This window comes from Zingiber officinale, chromosome 10B (genome assembly GCF_018446385.1).
Source record: "Zingiber officinale cultivar Zhangliang chromosome 10B, Zo_v1.1, whole genome shotgun sequence".
Taxonomy (NCBI): domain Eukaryota; kingdom Viridiplantae; phylum Streptophyta; class Magnoliopsida; order Zingiberales; family Zingiberaceae; genus Zingiber; species Zingiber officinale.
The window spans coordinates 39,605,628-39,627,420 of NC_056005.1; the positions used below are offsets into that span (position 1 = coordinate 39,605,628).

The following is a 21,793-nucleotide window of genomic DNA, read 5'->3' on the forward strand; positions in this document are numbered from 1 at the left end:
TTATCTTTTCTATTTCAAGCTACTAACTAATCCCTAGCAATTTTAATTTCTCACCCCTCTCATCCCCCCTCCCGGGAAATACAACTATCCTCAAGCAAAACAATACACATATTAATTCAAATAGCTGAACGCTTGAAGGATATCCAGACGGACTTAAAGACCCTTCTTGAGCAAACAAAAGGAGGTATTTCTCCAACCACTATTCCTGAGGAGCTAATTTCTAAACTACAGAATATGTCTTTAGGGCCAAAAGAAGGCAAAGGCACCCTGAGGATCTTCAAAAATCCATACGAAAGCCTAAAGGAAGAACAAGGGAAGCTGAAGACCTAATGACAAATATCAGAACAGCAATTGAGCAGCCTTCTACTTCCACAACCCCATTGTTCGAAGACCAGATTAGAGATACTAAAAAGATTTGGATGAAACTATAGTATTATTTCATGTACACTAGTCATCCCAGACCAATCATGTTTGAACATCTGCATAATAGATAAAATGGATCTTGCAAACATTTGACCTAAAGGTGCTCCAATTCATAATAATTTTTTCTTCAATAACCACTTAATTATTTAAGTATTTATTGCAAATGGCTATGGGAGAAGGCACCTCTAAACCAACTTAAATACTAATACAAATGCCAATTTAATTTCCATAATACTAATCATACCCAGACAAACAAATGAATAATAGTATATTGTTTTACTTCAAAATTATTTAACCAAACTACCTTAATCAATATATCTAACTTGTATTTCTTACTTGTGATATATATCCCTCAATAAATGATTGGATTGTCATCAATAGAGCCAACCCCAAATGATTTGAACTTAACTTCTTGTTATCTATATTGTAGACAGGATTTTTAAGGTGAAAATGTTAGATTGATTGCTTCATTGGCTTATCATTTACCCTAAAAATTCAGTTCATTTAATAAAAAATCACAGAATAATACGACTATTCAAAGCAACAACAGAACAATCCCTAGTTTTGCCTGACATCTCCTAGATAAGCTCCATGTTAATACAGAGAACATTTGGGTCCAAGACCAGCAATTGAAAGGTAGAACTTCCATTTACTTGTTGAAATAGATGAATTGGCTGAAAAACTCATAGTTCTATTTTAAGAATAAAAAACTAGGAAAAGCCCATATACAATGAATATTTTGTTGATTTTGCCAGAATAAATAGAAGCTCAAATCCTATTTTTCATTGAAACTGGAAGTGGAATAGAAGTTGTTACCCATTTACATCAATATGTTCCATAAGGAAAAATAAACAAATTCTACTAAAATTAGAATGATACAAATACTTTATCCTAGTAGGTCCCACCCTTAGATATGTACGAAGAGATACCCTCAGAAAGGAACCTTTAACTAGAGCTGAATATATTAAACATAACTTAAAAACACAAGATAACCCAATACAACCCAAAAACATAATTAACAAAGACACCTCAAGAGTGAGACGTCATGACCCAAATATTCGAATGGCATTTACCAAGATAATTCACTTTTAAGTACATTAATAACTTTTGTCAAATGACTTATATGTTTAGTTAATCTTACACATAATAAAATTAATTTTATATTATCCCATATAGTTTTTTATATTGACTTGAATGACACAACCCATTTATGGGCACAATTAATATAATATGACACAAATTGTCGCCCCTACTGTTACTCTCGTCAACTATTTTGGGTTAAAAAATGTTAAAGCACATTTTCTCTAGAACTACAAAGCCAAAATAGTAATAACAACCAAGTTTTATTCCACTAAGTAGGATCTATATGGATCCTCTTATGTTATTAGGCTCTATCCCCTGCTATACCATCGTTTATATTTATACAAATTTTATCTTATTTTATCGTTATTAACAATGTCTTCTTTAGTCTTCCTTGCTTAATGTGTCTATTTGTTATAGTTTTATATCACCTAACTAAAATATTTATTGTTCGTCAAATGCATATTTGTATCATCTTAAACGTGTTTCTCGGAGTTTTCCCTCCATAAATACAACTCAACTCTCTCTAATGTTCTCATTTCTTATCTTGTTCATCCTTATATGTCGCACATCCACCTTAGCATTTTATCTCTACACCTCTCATCTTCTGTTCCTATGCTCGAGTCAACCTAATATTCAGTTTCATATAACATACCTAGTCTAATTGTTGTTTTATAGATCTTCCCTTTAACTTTTGAGGTACTTTACAATAAAAAAAAAAAATCTAACGTTCTTGTCTATTTCAACCATCCCGCTTATATCTATGTAAGACATCTCTCAACCCCTCTATCATTTTACAAAAAGAATCTTACGTACTTAAAACTCTCAGTTACAGTAACTCACCATCTTTTATTTTAACAATTATCTAATATTGTTAAACTTAAATTCCATATATTCAGTCTTTACTTTACTAACCTTGAAACTTTCCACTTTAATGTTTCCCGTCAAGAAACAAACTTAGCATTCCTTTACATTTCTCATTTACTAAAATAATATCATCTGCACACAACATACACTATAGTAATGTGTCCATGAATTCATCCATGATTAGTATAAAAAAATAAGGACTTAAAGATAATCCTTGATTTAACTCTATCTTTATAGGAAACACTTCTATTAATCCGTCAGAAGTCTTCACTTTGTTATTACATCCTCGTGCATTTCCTTAATTGTTTTAATATACGCTACGCTAACATATTTCTTTTCTAGAATTCTCCATAACTTTCCTCGAAACTCTATCATAAGTTTTTTCTATGTCTACAAATACTATAAGTGAGTTGCTTCTTTTCCCGATACTTTCAATTATTTATCTGAGAAGATGTATAATTTCTGTAGACATGAAACCAAATTGATTTTAGTCACCGTGGTCGCCTTAGTCTTTTTTTCTCACTCTTTCTCAAAGTTTTATAGTATGACTCATAAGCTATCCTTTATTTTTATATAGGGAACTACGGTGCTTATTGTTGGTGTTGAGAGCACTAGATAATCGAAAACATGGTTTTGATGTTGGCAAAAGTTCAAAGTTAAGACTTAGTGTTGTTCTAATGAGCTTAACTAAGTCCTAGTTGAGGCTAGGCAAAGAAATCTTGGTCGACTAGATTGGGCAAAAAAATCCATGTTGAGTGGATTGGACAAAGAAGTGTAAGTCGAGTAGACTGAACAAAAGTCTTGGCAGATCAAGAACATCAGGTAGAAGTCTTTGGGGTCGAGGACACTAGCCGGGAAGCTCGGGGGTCGAGTACACCAGACTGGACATCTAGCAAGAAGTCCCGAAGGTCAAGATCGAATGTTGAGCAAAATTCCGGATGTTTAACAACACGTAATCTCTCCTGAGAGGTGTAGGTGAGGCCGCGTTCCCTTGAAGGGAATAGTAGCCGTCGGTCCAATCTAGGGTTTCAGCAAAATCCAAAAGTCAAGACCGGACAGCCCCGAGACAGTCAAAACTATTTTATATTTGTTTTACATGCTTGTGTGCTAACTCTGTGTATATAGATCTTCAAATTCTGCACGCATGACCATCGACACATCCTTATTTTGAGTCTCGTGTCAAAAGTTATGGACTCCAAAAGATTGTTGTGTCAAACTAGTGGCTTGGAGGCATCTCGGTTGTTTGGGGGCGCTTGGAACCGAGGCGCCCCAGGTTGTTTAGAGGCACCCTGGATTAGAAATCTTATCTCGAAGAAGAGATAACGCACAGTGCATCGGATAAGGCCTTATCGAAGCGCCCTGGGTCATTAAAGGCGCCCCGAATGCCTTATATAAGTAGTGTTCAACCAGCAAGAGAAAACTCATTCATTCTAGCCTCAAACAATCTTCGCGCTACTCCGAAATTCAACTACGACACTGAAATGCTACTCCAACATCGACACTTAGCTTTGGATCTTGTCTTCATGTCGGTATAATTTTTTATTTGCATTCGTCTTTTTTGTAACTCCGCCCATGATGACCAGTCATGGCCGGTCCCAAGCCCGGATAAAAGAGGAGGGTTGCGTTAGGTTGCCAGCCAGCGTCAAACTATGGCAAATATTTCATGAATGAATCCATTAAACTATTGTGCTAATGCTAGGTTGTTCCCCGGAAGAAACGCGTTGCAGGGTCCAACTGTAACGTCTCGGCAAGGACCGCTACATCTCCAGAACTCGGGTGTAGTGATAAATATGCAAGAGTTCGCGTTACAGGGTCCGACTGTAACGTCTCAGCAAGGACCGCTACATCTCCATGAGAACTTGGGTGTAGTGTTAAATAGGCAAGAGTTCTCACACCATAGGTTAGATAAGAACATATATGATAGGAACACTAATAATCTAAGATTTGGAACATGGAACATAGGCACTCTCACTGGTAAATCAATGGAGGTAGTAGATATGATGATTAGGAGAAAAATTAATATTTTATGTATACAAGAGACAAAATGGACAGGTGAGAAGGCAAAGATGATAGAGAACTCGGGTTTTAAGTTATGGTACACTGGAAAGAGTAAAACAAGAAATGGAGTGGGTATTATTGTAGATAGTTTATTAAAGGATGTTAAAGGATGAAGTTGTAGGAGTAGTTAGAAAAGGGGATAGAATTATAACCCTTAAGATAATAGTGGCGAAAGAAACTATGAACATAATTAGCGTATATGCACCACAAGTAGGATTAGATGAAGCTACCAAATTAAGGTTTTGGGAGGACTTAGATGAAATATTACAAAATATTCCACCAAATGAAAGGATTTTAATAGGAGGTGATTTAAATGGGCATGTCGGAGTGAAGAATGAGGAATATGAGAGAGTACATGGGAGTTATGGGTTTGGAACGAGGAATGAGGAAGGGAAAACTATATTAGATTTTGCGATAGCATATGACCTTATATTAGCTAATACGTTTTTTTAAGAAAAGAGAAGAACACTTAGTCACATTCAAAAGTGGGAATAATAAATCGCAAATTGACTTTCTTATGGTTAGGAAGAAGAATAGAAAGATTTGTAAAGATTGCAAAGTCATCCCTGGAGAAAGCTTAACTACCCAACATAGGGTTGTAGTATTGGATATATGCCTCAAACATAGTATCAATAGAAAGAAAATATATACAATTCCTAGAATTAAGTGGTGGAAGTTAAAGGATGGGAAACAACATATATTTAAAGAGAAGGTAGAAGTACAAGCATTAGATGAAATATACGATGACTCTAATACAACATGGGATAAGATGATATCAAAGTTGAAAATAGTAGCTAAGAGTGTCCTCGGTGAGTCAAAGGGGCATGCACCGCTAAGTAAAGAATCTTGGTGGTGGAATGAGAAAGTACAAGAGAAAGTGAAAGAAAAACGAATAGCTTATAAGGAATTATATATTTGTAAGAACGAGGAAAATTTAAAAAAATATACAATAGCCAAGAAAAAAGCTAAGAAAGTAGTGAGTGAAGCAAAAAATGAAACTTTTGAACGGTTATATCAAAAATTGGATACAAAAGAAGGGGAAAATACATCTATAGAATCGCTAAAGTGAGAGAAAGAAAAACAAGAGATCTTAGCCAAATAAAATGTATTAAAGATGTTTTTTTATTAGTAAGCGATGGAGAAATAAAAGAGCGATGGAAGAGGTATTTTCATCAACTTTTTAATGAAGATTTAGGAGACCAACTTAACTTAGGTAATTTAATTAGATCAAATGAGAATCGAAATTTTAATTTTTATCGTAGAATTCAAACTTCAGAAGTAAAACAAGCTTTAAATGAGATGCACAATGGAAAAGTCGTTGGACCAGATGATATTCCGATAGAGGTATGGAAGTGCTTAGGGAAACAAGGTATTGAATGGCTTACAAAATTATTTAACTTGATATTGAAAACGAAAAAAATGTCTGATCAATGGAGGATAAGTACTTTAGTTCCCTTATATAAGAATAAGGGAGACGTACAAAATTGCGCAAACTATAGGGGTATTAAACTAATGAGTCATACTATGAAACTTTGGGAAAAAGTAATAGAAAAAAGATTAAGGAAGGAAACCATAGTGACAGAAAATCAATTTGGGTTCATGCCTGGAAGGTCGACAATAGAAGCTATACATCTTCTTAGACAATTAATTGAAAAATATCGGGAGCAAAAACAAGATCTACACATGGTATTCATTGACTTAGAAAAGGCATATGATAGAGTCCCAAGAGAAATTATATGGAGAATTTTAGAAAAGAGAGGTGTTAGCGTAACATATATTGAACTAATTAAGGATATGTATGAGGATGTAACGACCAGAGTAAAGACTTCAGGCGGAGTAACTGAAGCATTTCCAATAAAGATAGGGTTACATCAAGGATCAGCTTTAAGTCCCTATCTTTTTACAATAATTATGGACGAACTCACTGCACCCATTCAAGACACAGTACCGTGGTGCATGTTGTTTGCAGATGATATTATTTTGGTAGATGAGACACGTAAAGGAGTAAATGCTAAGCTAGAATCTTGGAGGGAAACACTAGAAGGGAAAGGTTTTAAGCTTAGTAGATTAAAGACAGAATATATGAAATTTAAATTTAGCAATATTAGAAGTAATGAAACAATTGTTAAGATAGGAGAGGACGAGTTGTCCGGAACCGAGAGATTTAAATATTTAGGATCATTTTTACAAAATGATGGAGGGATTGAGAGAGATGTCTTACATAGAATACAAGCAGGATGGGTGAAATGGAGGGGAGCGTCGAGTGTTTTATGTGACCGTAAAGTACCTCTTAAACTTAAAGGTAAGTTCTATAAAACCGCAGTTAGACCTGCTATGTTATATGGAGCTGAATGTTGGGCTATGACTCGAGCACATGAGCAGAAGATGAGAGTTGCGGAGATGAGGATGTTAAGGTGGATGTGTGGACATACGAGGATGGACAAAATAAGAAATGAGAGCATTAGAGAGAAAGTAGAAGTTGCATCTATTGAGGAAAAACTTAGAGAGACACGTTTAAGATAGTACGGACATGTACTTAGACGACCAATAAATGCTCCAGTTAGGCGATGTAAAACTATGATAAACATGCATATAAAACGAGGAAGAGGAAGACCAAAAAAGACTTGGTTAGCAACAATAAAACAAGATAAAATTTATTTAAATATAAATGATGATTTAATAGGAGATAGAGCTCAATGGCGTAAAAGGATTCATACAGCCGACCCCACCTAGTGGGAAAAGGCTTGTTGTTGTTGTTGTTGTTGTTGTATTCGTCTTTTTTGTACGTGTATTATAAGGACGGTAAACTTGTTACCGCTCCGAATCTTTTGTAAACGACGAATTGATAGTGGATTGTCCATTAAAACGATCAATAATCGTCGGCCTTGGACTAGTCACATAGGCTATAAACCAAGTAAATCGCTTGTCGTTATTTTATTCCGCTGCATACTTCTCGAAAATCATGAAAAAAATGAAACACGCTATTCATCCCCTCTAGTACTTCTTCGATCCTACAATTGGTATCAGAATGTAGGCACTCTGAATTCGTGCAACTACCATTCCAGCAAATTATTTTTTCCATTTTCTTTTTATTTTTTTTGTTAATTAGAATTGGTGCAATTATCTCTTCTGATAATTTTTTTTTAATCGCTCGACGTCTTTTGTTTCTCAAAATTGATCCAACACCACTCAAGTGAATTTTTTTTTCTTGTTATCCTTCTCCCGCACTACTAATCCAAGACAATCTTGGTACATTCTGTCTTTTTTTTATGTGCGAGGATTATTCTAAATGGCTCATCAAGCTACAGTACCGCTCGACCGCCACTCTTCTCCGACAAAGATTTTGGCTAGTGGAAGGGTCAGATGGAATACCACCTAAAGACTCAGTTGAAAATGTGGATCATAATCCAAACTGGATTCATATTTCCCATTGAAGATGGAGTACTTCTAGCCTGCAACAAATGAGACGCCTGGAGGTCGATGCTATGGAGACTCAGACTCTTCAGTGCGGCCTAACCAAAGAAGAACTGAATCGGGTTGGACCTTCAAAAGCGTCAACGACCTATGGGAGAAACTGATCGAGTTGCACGAAAGAAAGTAAACGTGATTTAATTTTAAACAAATTGTATAACATTAAAATACAGGAAGGAGAATCAGCAAGCCCCAATTCCGAGACTTGCTTAGCAGCTTACAGGTAATCGGACAACCTATTGAAAATCGCGACGATCGGGTATACTCTAAAAGCATTTCTAAGAAACACATTGTGGGCATCTATAGTAAATACTTACAAAGTTTCAAGGGACCTTTGAAAGGTAAAACTAGATGAATTGTTTTCAGAGTTTGAATTACATGAACAATCTAATGCTACACTTGCCGAGAAAGGCATTGCTCTAATTACAGGTAGAATCAAGATTAAGGAGTCGAAGCCCAAGTCCCAAGTTGAACTCGAATCCAAAGACAAATCGAAAGACGACAAAGAAATCACCGTCGAACTAGTCAAACTGGTTCAAAAAATGCTCAAGAAAAGGAAGAGCCAATCAAATAGCAAGCAACCAAGTCTGAATCGAACCAGAAAGCCCAAGTCATAAGTGATCTGCTATGGGTGCAACAAGAAAGAACACTACAAGTCAAAGTATCTGAACACAAAAGAAACCAAGCAGCAAAGGAGAAGGAAGGTCCTAAAAGTAATGTAGTCTGAATCATCGGAAGGGTCGGACCAGGAAGAACAAGCTCAATAGAGCTACCTAGCGTTAACAATAAAGGACTAATTGGTCGAGTCTGATTCTGAGTTGGAGCCCGAGTCCAAGTCAAGCCACGGATCTGTATCCAATTCAGAAGGTTCAAACTCCACTGTAAGTCTAACGTTAGTTGAAAAATTATACTATGTTATCGTATTTAACACGAAAATTAGTCAAATCTAATACCCGGGTCAAGTCATTTCAAAACGCGGTAACAGCCCTTAAGGAGGAGACTACTCCAAGTTCTTTGATTTACCAAGTTCATAGTGGAACTTGAACTTAAATCCAACAATTTGAGAAAGAAAATTTCACTTTGAAAAATCAAGTCAAAGAACTTTAAGATTCATTGGAACGGTTCACTTTATGCTCCAAAAATTTTGATATGATACTTGGAAAACAAAGGTCGTATACAATCGATCAGAACTCAAATACAAGGCTAAAACACAATTTAAATCAATCTTGTCAAATGTAAATCGAAATACTAGAAACCAACTCCAAGTATGGATCCTTAAGTTAAACTTGATTAATCAAGTTGAACCTCAATATTGGATCCCTAAGGATCAAATTCATTACCTGGATAAAATATATCGAGGTTATGATCCGGGGGACCAAATAGAAAATCTGTTTTCTTTGTTAGATAAATTTACATATTTATTTGATTTACAACTTTCTTTGCATACTTACTTTTCTGCTTAATTTAGAACAGTTAGATAATGATTTAGGCTTGTTTGACACTTGCTCAACCTAGTACTAGGGTTAGGCGAAATGATGTACGTTAAAAAAACTTGGTTTAAGGAGTCAAGTAGGGTAAGGCGTACCCTGCTTGGTCTACTTAGCTAAGTGGAACTAACTGAAACTACCTCGTCACATCCTAAACTACTTAGACTAGGGTTTCTCAAGAAGAAAAGTTAAGTGTATAATTCTTAAAAAGACTTTGTCTAGAAGTGGTAGTTGCCTCGATACCCAAGAGCCCATGTGCCTCGCCATAACCTAAAAGCTAATTTTTAAAATATGCACTTAACTGACTAATTGTTAAACCTAAATCTAACTCAAATGTCAATCAATATTTAGAATTCAAATTAAAATGATAAAAATAAAATGAATAACCATCTCGCAAAACCTATAAAGTTCTAATTGATAATTTAGAAAATGTTGAGATGGATTTTAGGACTAATTTAAAATAGACTAATCAATTTAAAATCCAACTTAATTAAATAAACCATTTACTCCAACTAATTCAAACCTAATTTAAATCTAAGTTAATTCAATTTTAACTTAAAGTTAAAACCTAGTTAATTTCAAAATAAATTTTAACTTAAACCTGAAACTAAATGAACTTAAACAAATCAACTTAATTAAAACAAAAAATACACAAAATAAACTTAATTAACATAATAATTAAACTAAAACTTAATTAAGTTTTAATTAATTAATTAAGTTTCGGATTAATTAAATAAATTTGATTAATTATCTATTAAATCTGAATTAATCAATTAATCTACTTAAAACAATTTAATCTAATTAATTCAACTTAAATATTTATTAATCCGAAAGTAATCAAATCCAGATATTAATTTAATCTAACTTATAATTTTAATCTGAAAATAATTTAAACTTAATTCATAATTAAGCTTAAACATAAACTTAATTAATTAAACCTAAATTTAAAATTAATAATAAACTTAACTGAACTTAAACTTATTTAACCTAATAACTCTAACTTAAATAATTAAGTTTATTCAATAATTACAACTTAAATCCAAATTTAATTAACTCAAAATTAATTAAAAATTCTAAGAGTGAAAACAATTCTTATATTAATCTAATTAGTACCAAACAAATTTAATTAGATTACATTGTTGGAAATTTAATTGTTAAAAAAGATAACATGTATGTCTAGACTATAAGGAAACAATTAATCTTGCATAAATGTTGCATTTTCTAAGGTTTAATTGCTTAATTAAGCTTGATATTTTCTTTCAAGATTCATGGTTTGAAAAATTTATTCTTACCTTCAAGTATTTTGAAACAGGAAATATGTTTTAGAAAAATTCCATTTAAAACTAGTACCTTCAGGTATTTAGAAAAATTATGCCAAATATTTTTGAGTACTTAGAAAATAATGTTGAAACATTCTATCATTCTAGAAATAATTTTGAAACATTCTATCATTCTAAATGTTTTTAAAACATTAAAACTTGAAAATATTTTTTAAAGTGTGCTTTTCAATAAACATCTTTTGGAAAAGTTTTTCAAAATGCCTATTTTCGAAGTTAAAGTAGATTATTTTTAAAAATATAAAATATGTTTGAAAAATGAGTATGCTTTCAAAACTATCAAGGAGAGATTAAGAGGGAAAATTTTCAAAGTTAAAGTAAAATGTTTTCGGAAATATTTTTTTTTCAAAATATGTAGATTTTCAAAAGATGCTTTCAAAATCTTAAGAGGAAAGTTTTAATTCAAGGGGAGAATTACTTTGAAAATAGCATATTTGAAAATTCCATACTTTGAAAATTCTATTGAAAATCTATTTTCAAATTCTAATATATTTGAAAATTTCCTTGAAGCTCTAGTTTTCAAATTTAAACATAATTTGATAATTTTGACAATTTTTTTGGAAAATTCATAACTTCACATATTTTTGAAAGTCCATTTAAAAAACTTAGCATTTAAACTTCAAAGTGTTTTGTACTTGAAAAATATTTTTTTAAAAAAAAATCATTCTGTGTATTTGAAAATTTCTAGGTGTTATTTAAAAATAGTTCCACATACTTCTAATTGCATGGAAATATTTTTTCCTAACTACTTGATAATATTTTTCACTCCTTATTGGTTTTTGATGTGAGTCAAAGGGGGAGAGAATAGGTTAAGTTTTTGAAAAAATTTAAGTATTTTCAAAAACCTCAAGGATATTAACTTCAGGGGGAGAGGATAAGTTAAGGGGAGCTTTTGTAAAAGTACTTGAAAATTGTTTACTTACTGTTTTCTAGTTTTCTAGATTGTTGGTGCTGGGAGCGCCAAATAATCGAAAACCTGGTTTTGACATTGACAAAGGTTCGAAGTTAAGACTTATTATTGTTCTAATGAGCTTTACTAAGTGTGCAAGAAAGTTGAGACTAGGCAAAAAAGTCTTGCTCAAGTGGATTGGGCAAAAAGTCCTGATCGAGTGAATTGGGCAAAGAAGTCCAAGTTGAGTGAGCTGGACAAAAGTCTTTGCAGATCGAGAATGTCGGACAAAAGTCCTAGGGGTTGAGGACTCTAGGCGGGAAGCCCGGAGGGTCGAGGACTAGACGTCTAGCGGGAAATCCTGAAGGTCAAGATCGGATGTTGAGCAAAAGTCCAAATAACTATGGACGATCAAATCTTTGACAAACAAATAATCTCTCCTTAGAGGAGTAGGTGAGAATACGTTCCCTTAAAGGGAACAATAGCCGTCGGTCCGATCTAAAGTTTCAATTAAATCCAAAAGTTAGGACAGGACAGTCCCGAGACAGTCAAAACTATTTTATATCTATTTTATATGCTCGTGTGCTAACTCTGTGTTGCAGAGACATACATAGATCTTCAAATTCTACACGTGTAACCACCGAAAAAACTGATTCTGAGTCTCGAGTCAAAAGTTATGGACTCCGGAAAATTGTTGTGTTGAACTAATGGCTTGGAAGCACCCTAGTTGTTTGGGGGAGCCTGGACCGAGGCACCCTAGGTTGTTTGGAAGCACCCTGGATCAGAAATTTTATCTCGGAAAAGCACACGATGCATCAGATAAGGCCTACTTGAGGTGCCCTCAGTCATTGAAGGCACCCCGGATGCCTTATATAAGCAACAGAAAACTCATTCATTCTATGCTCAAACGATCTTCGCACTGCTCCGAAATTGGACTACGACGCTAAAATGCTCCTCCAATATCGACACTCTACTTTGGATCTTGTCTTCGTGTCGGTATAATTTTTTATTTGCATTTGTCTTTTTCATGCGTGTTTTATAAGGACAGTAAACTTGTCACCGCTCCTAATCTTTTGTAAATGATGAATTGATAGTGGATTGCCCATTGAAAGTGATCAACAATCGCGGGCTTTGGACCAGCAACACAAGCTGTGAACCACGTAAAAAGAAATGTCTTTCTCTGCTTGTATTTATTTTATTCCGCTGCATACTTTTTGAAAACCGTGAAAAAACGAAACACGCTATTCATCTTCCCCTTTAGCACTTCTTTGATCCTACACACATCCTCCACTGATCCGACATTTTATTATTTCACTATAATTTCATAAGTCATTTAATACTTTACTTTCCTAAAGTACTTTCATATCTCTATTGAAATATCTAGTTCAACCACTTTTCTATTTTGCATCACATTTAAAATCTCTACTAAATTACTTAAATTAAATTGGTTACTTAAACCTTCATTAAAAAGTTAATAAAAATATCTCTTCTATTGCTCTTGAATTTCCTCATTATTCACAAGTACACTATTGCATTCATCTTTAATACATCTTGATATTATTAAAAATGTCCCAAATATACATATTCATGAGTAGCAATGTGGAATCAAATCACAAGCTCTTTTTTCTTATATTTGGGAGGAAAGTCATTTTCAAAGATTCTATCTATATAAATTGCATATATGAAACCAAGATAGTTACCTTTTCAAGAACTCTAACACTGTTATATATAATATTGAACATAGGTTGATCCGTGCTTCATTCCAGATTGAAGAAACAATAAAGCTTTTTATTGATTAGAAAATAAGAGTTTTAAATTTATGTGATTACCTTCTTCTATCTAATCCAATAAAAAAGGGATACTTTATTGGAAATCTAATTTAGTTAACATAAGGTAGATTACGAAGGGATGTAGAGATTATCCTGATATATAGAATATGAAATTCCAGTAGGTTTTTCTATTGTAACCTTCCTTAATATGATTTTTAATCCATTAAGGAATTTTACCAGAAAATGAGATATTCCAACAATACAAAGAAAAGGCGTTCCTTTGAGTTTCACATATTCTAATATTTAAGTAATATAGAGAGATAAAGGAATGATAAAGAATAGAGCATCCAAATCTAACGGAACCTTAAGCAACTTAATCTACCTTGAAGCAATCTCCAAAAGCCTCAAATGACCATCATGTAATGGATTAAAGGAGCCCGACAATATTATCATCCTATCTGAAGTTGAAGCATTCTGGTCTATAAGCACAGACGCCAGTTAGATCTCAAATTGTAGAAATAACTTATGTTTGATAATGAAGGATTAATCTGAGTTCACAGTACCACAGGAAAAATCATATCTCTTCATACAAAGAATCCCATCGATAACTTGCTGCAGCTCCTCATCCTCATTAATTCGCTTTTCATATTCACTGGCTATTTCAGATTCATACAATTCTGATTTAAAGGTGGCAGGAACTTTGCATGCATTTGAAATTGCCTTCCAAAATCAGGTAATGTTTAATCAGGATTGATGCAAATTAAGTATACTATAAGAAAGACTTTCAATAATTTAGAAGCTAAATTATGTTTCAAAAAGGCATATTTAAAGATTGGCAAAATTATAGAAATGACAAAACTTGAATTTGATATAAAGTAATGCAAATTAAGACAAAAAAAAAGTCTGAAGGCATAACAAGTTGATGCATATGATACATTATGCAATTCTAGAAATGGAGCATGGCAAGAGATATTAATGGGATTGTTAAATGTAGGAAAAGGCAATGTAGAGATTTCGATAGTATAAGATGCATAAAAGATGAAAATAAAAACTAAAATCTCTTGAATGATATTTCATCAAAAGGATTTGTATTGATGTTAGTGGTGAAAAGGTTGCATAATAATCAACACAAATACATGGATGTAGCCTTTAGCCACCAACTTTGATTGATGATCAATTGAGTTATCAGATTAAACTTGATTGTTTAAGCTCATCTGAAAGTCACTTGGCAAAGACCTGATGGGAGATTAAATGTATTCCTAGTATGTCAATCAAGGTGGGGCAGCAATCTCAAAAACCATTGCTTGTTTTTCTGTCACAATTAATATAACTTCCTAACTGGTTTTGAGTTTAGACACTTAGACATGGCAAGCTCCCGCAGAGAAAGTGAAAGTAACTGGAAGAAAATATGATGGGCAGGTAACTTACACTTGCAAAGTGTAAAAGGAAGACATAGGTCAGAAGGTGCACAAGTGTGGAAAGATGTCTAGAACCATCAGACAAAGGAAACAATGGCAGAGGCATCTTTACTAGTGGAGAAAACCTGATATGTCATAAATGTACCTGCAGTGGAGGTGGAGTAAGCAGAATTGGGGTGATCGACACAATGGAACATCTTTACTATAGAGGCAAATCAACGGTATGGAGGTGGACAAAAAGAAAGGGGCATCTCAAGGAAGGTGAAGCTAGCTGAGACTGCATCAAGGTCACAGTAGCACTTGTGTTAAAAAGTATCCATAAAATATAGATTGAATGGATGAGGTGATAGCATATGTTGAAACAGAGAGATATGTATCTGATACATCAAGGAATTGATAACATCCAACAGATGATGATTCTTGCATTTAACCACCTAATTTTCTCCTATATACATAAGTTTGCTTGTTTGGAAGGCAATACCCTGAGATGTATAAATGAAGAGAAAATACAATGCGTGCATGCAAAGCATCATCAGTTCAAAAGGGTTTTTGATAGAGAGAGGCAATGGACTTATATTTTTGACAAAGAAATTTAAATGTCTCGACGATCTTGAACTGACAAATAAAAAAACATGAATACAAGTGACAAAATAACAAAAATTCAACCTAGAAAAAACAAACTGTCCCCTATAATGTCAGACTGAACTAACTCAAATGGACTAGTAGATGGTAGCGATAAAGCTACTGGGACTAGCAGGTGGGTGTAGTGCTACAAATAAAAAGGGCCAAACAACTAAGGTATAGGTTTGATGCCAATATAAACCCCATAAATTTGGGAGGCAGCATGTATAGTACCACCAGAGCAACTTAGTTAACATAGTCTAGTAGTATATATTATATGAATTAACAAAATTTATTTTTTCATATGAATTCATGGGTAAATGAAACCAATAATGGTACTCAATTTAAAGCTCAGAATGTTCGAAGTGTAATAAATTTCATGCCACATAAGATCTCATATTACGGAGATGGAATGATTGTCCATGATGCTATCTGTCAAGATATCAAGATATTCTTCTTTTGCTTATTTGGTTTTTATATCCCTTGATTATCTCTCTAATCATTGCAGTAATTAGAGAGATACTTCTTCCTATATTAGACCCTAATATTAAGGGATATAATTGCTATAATTATTGTTATATTCCTTCCTATATTAGACCCTAGAATCAATGAATACTATTGCCGTAATTATTGTTATACTTCTTCCTATATTAGACCTTACAATTAAGGGATTTGATAATTCCCTCAAGGTCTATATATTGTAATTCATTTAGTGAATATAAACAGAAAATATTTTTCAGAAATTCTCCTTTGTTTATTTTGTCATGGTATCAGAGCCAAAACTCTAAGATTAATTCTTCTTGTGTCTACTTGCTTGTCGAGCTCCAAGATCTCAACGATTTGTTCTTTTTTTCGTGTTCTTACAATATGTTTTCCTAGAACAGATCTCTTAGTACTTGTTTCTAGTTGAAATCATGTCTTTGGAACGATCTAAAAATTTTCTTGTTCGATTTAATGGTAAGAACTATTCTTCTTGGGCATTCCAATTTCAAATATTTGTCAAGGGAAAGGAGTTGTGGAGTCATATTGATTACTCCAACACCTAACAGTGAGGAGGAGGAATATGTGAAATGGGAAGTGAAGGATGCTCAGATTATATCATGGATCCTTGGAAGTGTGGAAGCCTCCATACTTAATCTCAAGCCTTATAAGACCTCTAGAGAAATGTGGGACTAAAAAAAAAAAAGAACAGCTCGTGCAAGAAGCTCCCGCCATGCGGGGTCCCAGGGAAGGATCCATTGCATGCAGTCTTACCATGCTTTTTGCAAAAGGCTATTTCCAGGATTCGAACCCGTGACCTTTTGGTCACATGGCAACAACTTTATCGTTGCACCAAGGCTCCCCCTTCGCTAGAGAAATGTGGGACTGCTTGAAGAAAATTTACAACCAAAGTAATACTGCACGAAGGTTTCAATTGGAACTCGAGTTGGGTCAACTCAGTCAAGGGAGTATATCAATCCAAGGGTTTTATTCTTCTTTTGGAAATCTTTGGGCCGAGTACACTGATATTGTGTATGTAAGTGTGCCTCCTGAAGGACTCATTGCTATCCAAAATGTGCATGAGACTAGCAAGCGTGATCAGTTTTTAATGAAGTTAAGGGGCGAGTTTGAAGCAATCAGGTCCAACCTGATGAACAGGAGAGCTTCTTAAGGGGGGATATTTGTGTAGGAGAGCTTCTCAAGGAAGAACAATGTACACAAGCTGTCTTGGAGCAAAAAGTTCAATATTCTACTCCAATTCAAGTTGCCTACGCTGCTTAAGGGAGGTTTAAAGGAACAAGAGATATGACTAATGTTCAATGCTATAGTTGCAAAGGATCCGGGCACATTGCCACTAATTGTACTAAAAAATTCTACAATTATTGTAAGAAATCAGGGCATATCATCAAAGATTATTCCACTCGGCCTGCAAAGAAATTTGAAACTGCCTACAATGTCTCAATTGGTTCCTCAAATGCCCCTAGTCCTGGTCAGTCTTCTATTACTCCTAAAATGGTCCAACAAATGATACTCTCTACCCTTTCTGCTTTAGGCCTCTCAGGTAATAAAAATTCTAATCCTAAGCCTTGGTATTTTGATTCTAGTGCTTCAAATCACATGACCAACACTCCCTTGCCTTTAAATAACATTAAAAAATATAAAGGAGATCTTCATATTCATACTGTTCCTTACCTATCACAGCTGTTGGTGATAGTTCACCCTCTTTGAATACTATTTTTGTATCTCCTAAGTTGTCCACTAATCTGATATCTGTCGGTCAATTAGTTTACAACAATTGTACAGTTCAATTTTTAAATTTTGGTTGTCTTGTGTTGGACAAAGTGACCGGGAAGATGATTGCGAAGGGACCTAAAATGGGACGTCTTTTTCCTTTGTTTCTATCTCTCTTTCCGATGTCAAATAATATTACTTTTAATGTTGTTCAATGTGATAATCAGGTGTGGCATAGACGTTTAGGACACCCTAATTCTCATGTACTTCAAGTCTTGCCTAAATCTAGTTTACTTGGAAATAAAGATTTGACTTCTTGTTCCAATACTGATATTGTTGATTGTGCATCTTGCAAACTTGGCAAAAGCAAAACACTTCATTTTCCATTGCATAAAAATAGCACCACCAAATCTTTTGAACTCGTACATACTATGTATAGGGTATTGCCCTGTAATCTCTCATGAACATTACAAATACTTTGTTACATTTATCGATGATTTCACTCGTTTTACTTGGGTATATTTTCTCCCGTCTAAAAATGAAGTTTTCTATGTGTTAAGTCTTTCGTGCTTTAGTTGAAATACAATTTTATTCCCGAATCAAAATCTTGCAATTTGATTCAAGTGGTGAATATATGTCAAATGAATTTCAATTTTTTCTTCAAAGTCATGTGATCATATCATAACGTTCTTGTCCTTTCACTCGACTATAAAATGGTGTGGCTGAAAGAAAGAATTGTCATCTTCTTGATGTTGTTCGCACTCTTCTAATTGAGACTTGTGTTCCCTATCATTTTTGGTGCGAAGCTTTATCTATTTGATTAATAGATTACCATCTCCCAACTTACCCTCTGTTTGGATGGGGTGAGCGAAGGTTCATTAACGGAATGGGAAGGGAGCGGAAGTAAAGTATTTATTTTCTCCTTATTTGGGAGGGAGGGAAGGTTCATTAACGTAACATGTGTTGTCGTGTTTCGGAGAAAAATAAGGGTAATGAAGGTTAAATATATAAAGTTACAAAATTACTCTCACTTTTGTTAAAGACTTACGCGTTCAAAAACTTAGTACATCTTGCATACATTTATTGGTTAAGACTTACGCATTCAAGCAATTATTACTCATTTGTTAAAGTCGGCGTCGGCATCGAAGTCGGCGTCGACATCAAAGTCGACATCGGCATCGAAGTCGGCGTCGAAGTCGGCGTCGGCATCGGCATCGAAGTTGGCCTCGATGTCGAAGTCGGGCGTCAAAGTCGACGTCTACGTAGAAGTGGGTGTCGGTGTCGGCGTCAGCGTCGAAGTCGGCGTCGGCATCGGCATCGAAGTTGGCCTCGATGTCGAAGTCGGGCATCAAAGTCGGCGTCTGCGTCGAAGTGGGTGTCGGTGTCGGCGTCGAAGTCGGCGTCGGCATAGAAGTCGGCGTTGCCATCAAAGTTGGTGTCGATGAAGTGCAAGTGTCAAACGGTGCGAGTCTGGAGATGCGAGTGTTTTTCGTCGCAACGTAAAGAATACCTAAAACAATGATTTGGGGAATTAATATAATAAATCAAGGATAAAATTGGAACGTAATTTTTTTTAGTTCCCCTTACCCTTCCTTACACCCCAAATTGAGGTGTAAGAAATTCTTTCGTTACATGGGAAAGAAAGGTTAAAGCTTACCTTTCCTTTCCGTAGCTCACTTCCTCCCAAATAGGGTTTCAAGTTTTCCTTCCCCTTCTTTACCCTTCTCTCCCCTTGCCTCACCTCCTCCCAAACAATGTGTTAAGCAATGATTCTCCCTACTTTTGTTTGTTTGGGCATGTGCCAAATTATTCCAATCTTCATATATTTGGATGTTTGTTTTGTTCACTTTCCTGCACATGAAAGAAATAAACTTATTGTATGTCAAGTGTGCTTTCTTAAGGTATGTTGGATCCCAAAAAGGATTTCTTTGCTATGATCCTCATGCTCGTCGAACTCATGTCTCTAGGAATGTCATTTTTTTTTAAATCAACCCTTCTTTAGTACACAACAAACCTCAGAATTCGCTTCCCTATATACTTTACCACATTTTCCGGTTATGTTTATCGTAGGCGTAATCCTTCTACACCTAATCCTCCTATAGGTCTCACTGAAGGTCCTCCACATCTTCTTGCGACATCTGATCCCATTTTCAATGATCCACCTCCTCCTCGAAGAAGCTCTAGACCTCACAAACCTCCTGAAAGGGACAGTTTTTCAAATCTTGTGGCTATATCTACTACTTTATCTTCTAGTTTCATTCCCACTTGTTATAAGCAGACTATAAAACATGAGTGTTGGCAACAAGCAATGGAAGCAGAACTCAAAGCACTTGAGGAAAACCATACTTGAGACATTGTTTCTTGTCCTCCAAATGTTAAACCTATTGGTAGTAAGTGGGTCTATACCATGAAACTCAAGTCTGATGGATCTTTGGATAGATACAAAACTCGATTGGTTGCTCTTGGCAATAAATAAGAATATGGCCTTAACTATGAAGAAACTTTCGCACCAGTTGCTAAGATGATCACAATGAGAACCACTCTTGCTATTGTATCCTCTAAATCTTGGTCTTTACATCATATAGATGTTTAAAAATGCCTTCTTGAATGGGATCTTAAAGAGGAGGTTTACATAACACTTCCATCCGGTATGTATCACATGAAGTTTACAAGCTAAGACGCTCTTTGTATAGGTTGAAGCAGGCACCTAGAGCATGGTTTGAGAAATTTCACACCACTCTTCTCACCTTCTCTTTCACACAAAGTTAGTATAATTCATCACTTTTCTTTTACAAGACAACCACGGTATGATTTTTCTCTTGGACTATGTTGACGATATTATCATTACTAGTAATGACAATGGACTAATCATTAAGCTTCAAAATATGTTGCATAGTACATTTAAAATGAAAAATCTTGGGCATCTCACATATTTTTTAGGGCTGGAAGTTCACTCTCAAGATCATGGTTTGTTCTTAAATCAACATAAATATATCCAATATCTTATTGAGTTGGTTGGTTTAAAAGATGCTACTGCTGTTGATACGCCAATGGAGGTGAATGTGAAATACCGAAAAGATGAAGGCGAGCTTTTGCCTGATCCTTTTTTATATAGGCAACTTGTTGGTAGTCTTATCTACCTAACAATCACATCACCTGATATCTCATATGCTATCCATATAGTTAACAGATTTATGCAATTACCTTGACATCTTCATCTTGCTGCAGTTCGTCGCATTATTCGATACTTAATTGGGTCATCTACTCATGGGTTCTTTTTTCCAACAAAATCTTCTCTTCAATTGACTGTATACAATGATGCAAATTGGGCTGGCTGCCCGGATACTAAAAAGTCTACAACAAGTTGGTGCATTTTTCTTAGAGATGCCTTGATTCTTAGAAGTGTAAAAAGCAGGATTGTATCTCTAAATCTTCCACGGAGGCTGAGTATAGAGCCATGTCTGCGGCGTGTTCTGAAATTGTGCGGTTACATGGTCTTCTCTCCAAACTTGGATTTCTTCCGCCTACTCCTACAATACTAGTGTTATTCAAATAACTGCAAATCTAGTATATCATGAATGCACAATGCACATAGAGGTGGACTGTCATTACATTGGGGAGGTCTTTATTCGAGGAGTGATCACTCTTCCTCATCTTACCACTTATTTTCAAATAGTTGATGTCTTATAAAAACTTTAAAAAGGCAATGTCACAAGTTTCTTAGTAGCAAATTGATGTTGATAGACTTACTCGTATCAATGTCGGGGGGATGTCAAAATATCAAGATATTCTTCTTTCCTTATTTGATTTTTATATCCCTTGATTATCTATCTAATTATTATTGTAATTAGAGAGATACTGCTTCCTATATTAGACCCTAAGATTAAGAGATATAATTTTGTAATTATTGTTATATTCCTTCTTATATTATGGTTGCGAAGGTGGAATCCGCCACCCCAGTGGCCCCACGACCATCTGTGAGAGATAAATCAGGAAGTTGTAGTTGGCCAATGTGAGGGAGGGCTTTTTTTTTCTTGGTTTTGCCGATATTCGAACCTTTGCCCTATAGTAGCAACTCTATCCCGTACTAACCAACTCCACCCTGCCCCGAGGGCTATTCCTTCCTCCATTAGACCCTAAAATCAAGGGATATTATTGCTAT

At 34.8% G+C, this 21,793-nt stretch overlaps 1 protein-coding gene across 1 annotated transcript in view; it reads right to left on the reverse strand.

Moving 5' to 3' along the window:
- The window catches only part of LOC122028757, a 48,022-nt gene that overhangs the window by 16,334 nt on the left and 9,895 nt on the right, over nt 1–21,793 (reverse strand). Inside the window, exons 7-8 of the mRNA XM_042587626.1 lie at nt 13,945–14,101; nt 13,764–13,860 (exon numbers count right to left, since the gene is read on the reverse strand). Coding sequence (XP_042443560.1) covers nt 13,764–13,860; nt 13,945–14,101 — 254 coding nt within the window. The remainder of the gene's footprint in view (nt 1–13,763; nt 13,861–13,944; nt 14,102–21,793) is intronic.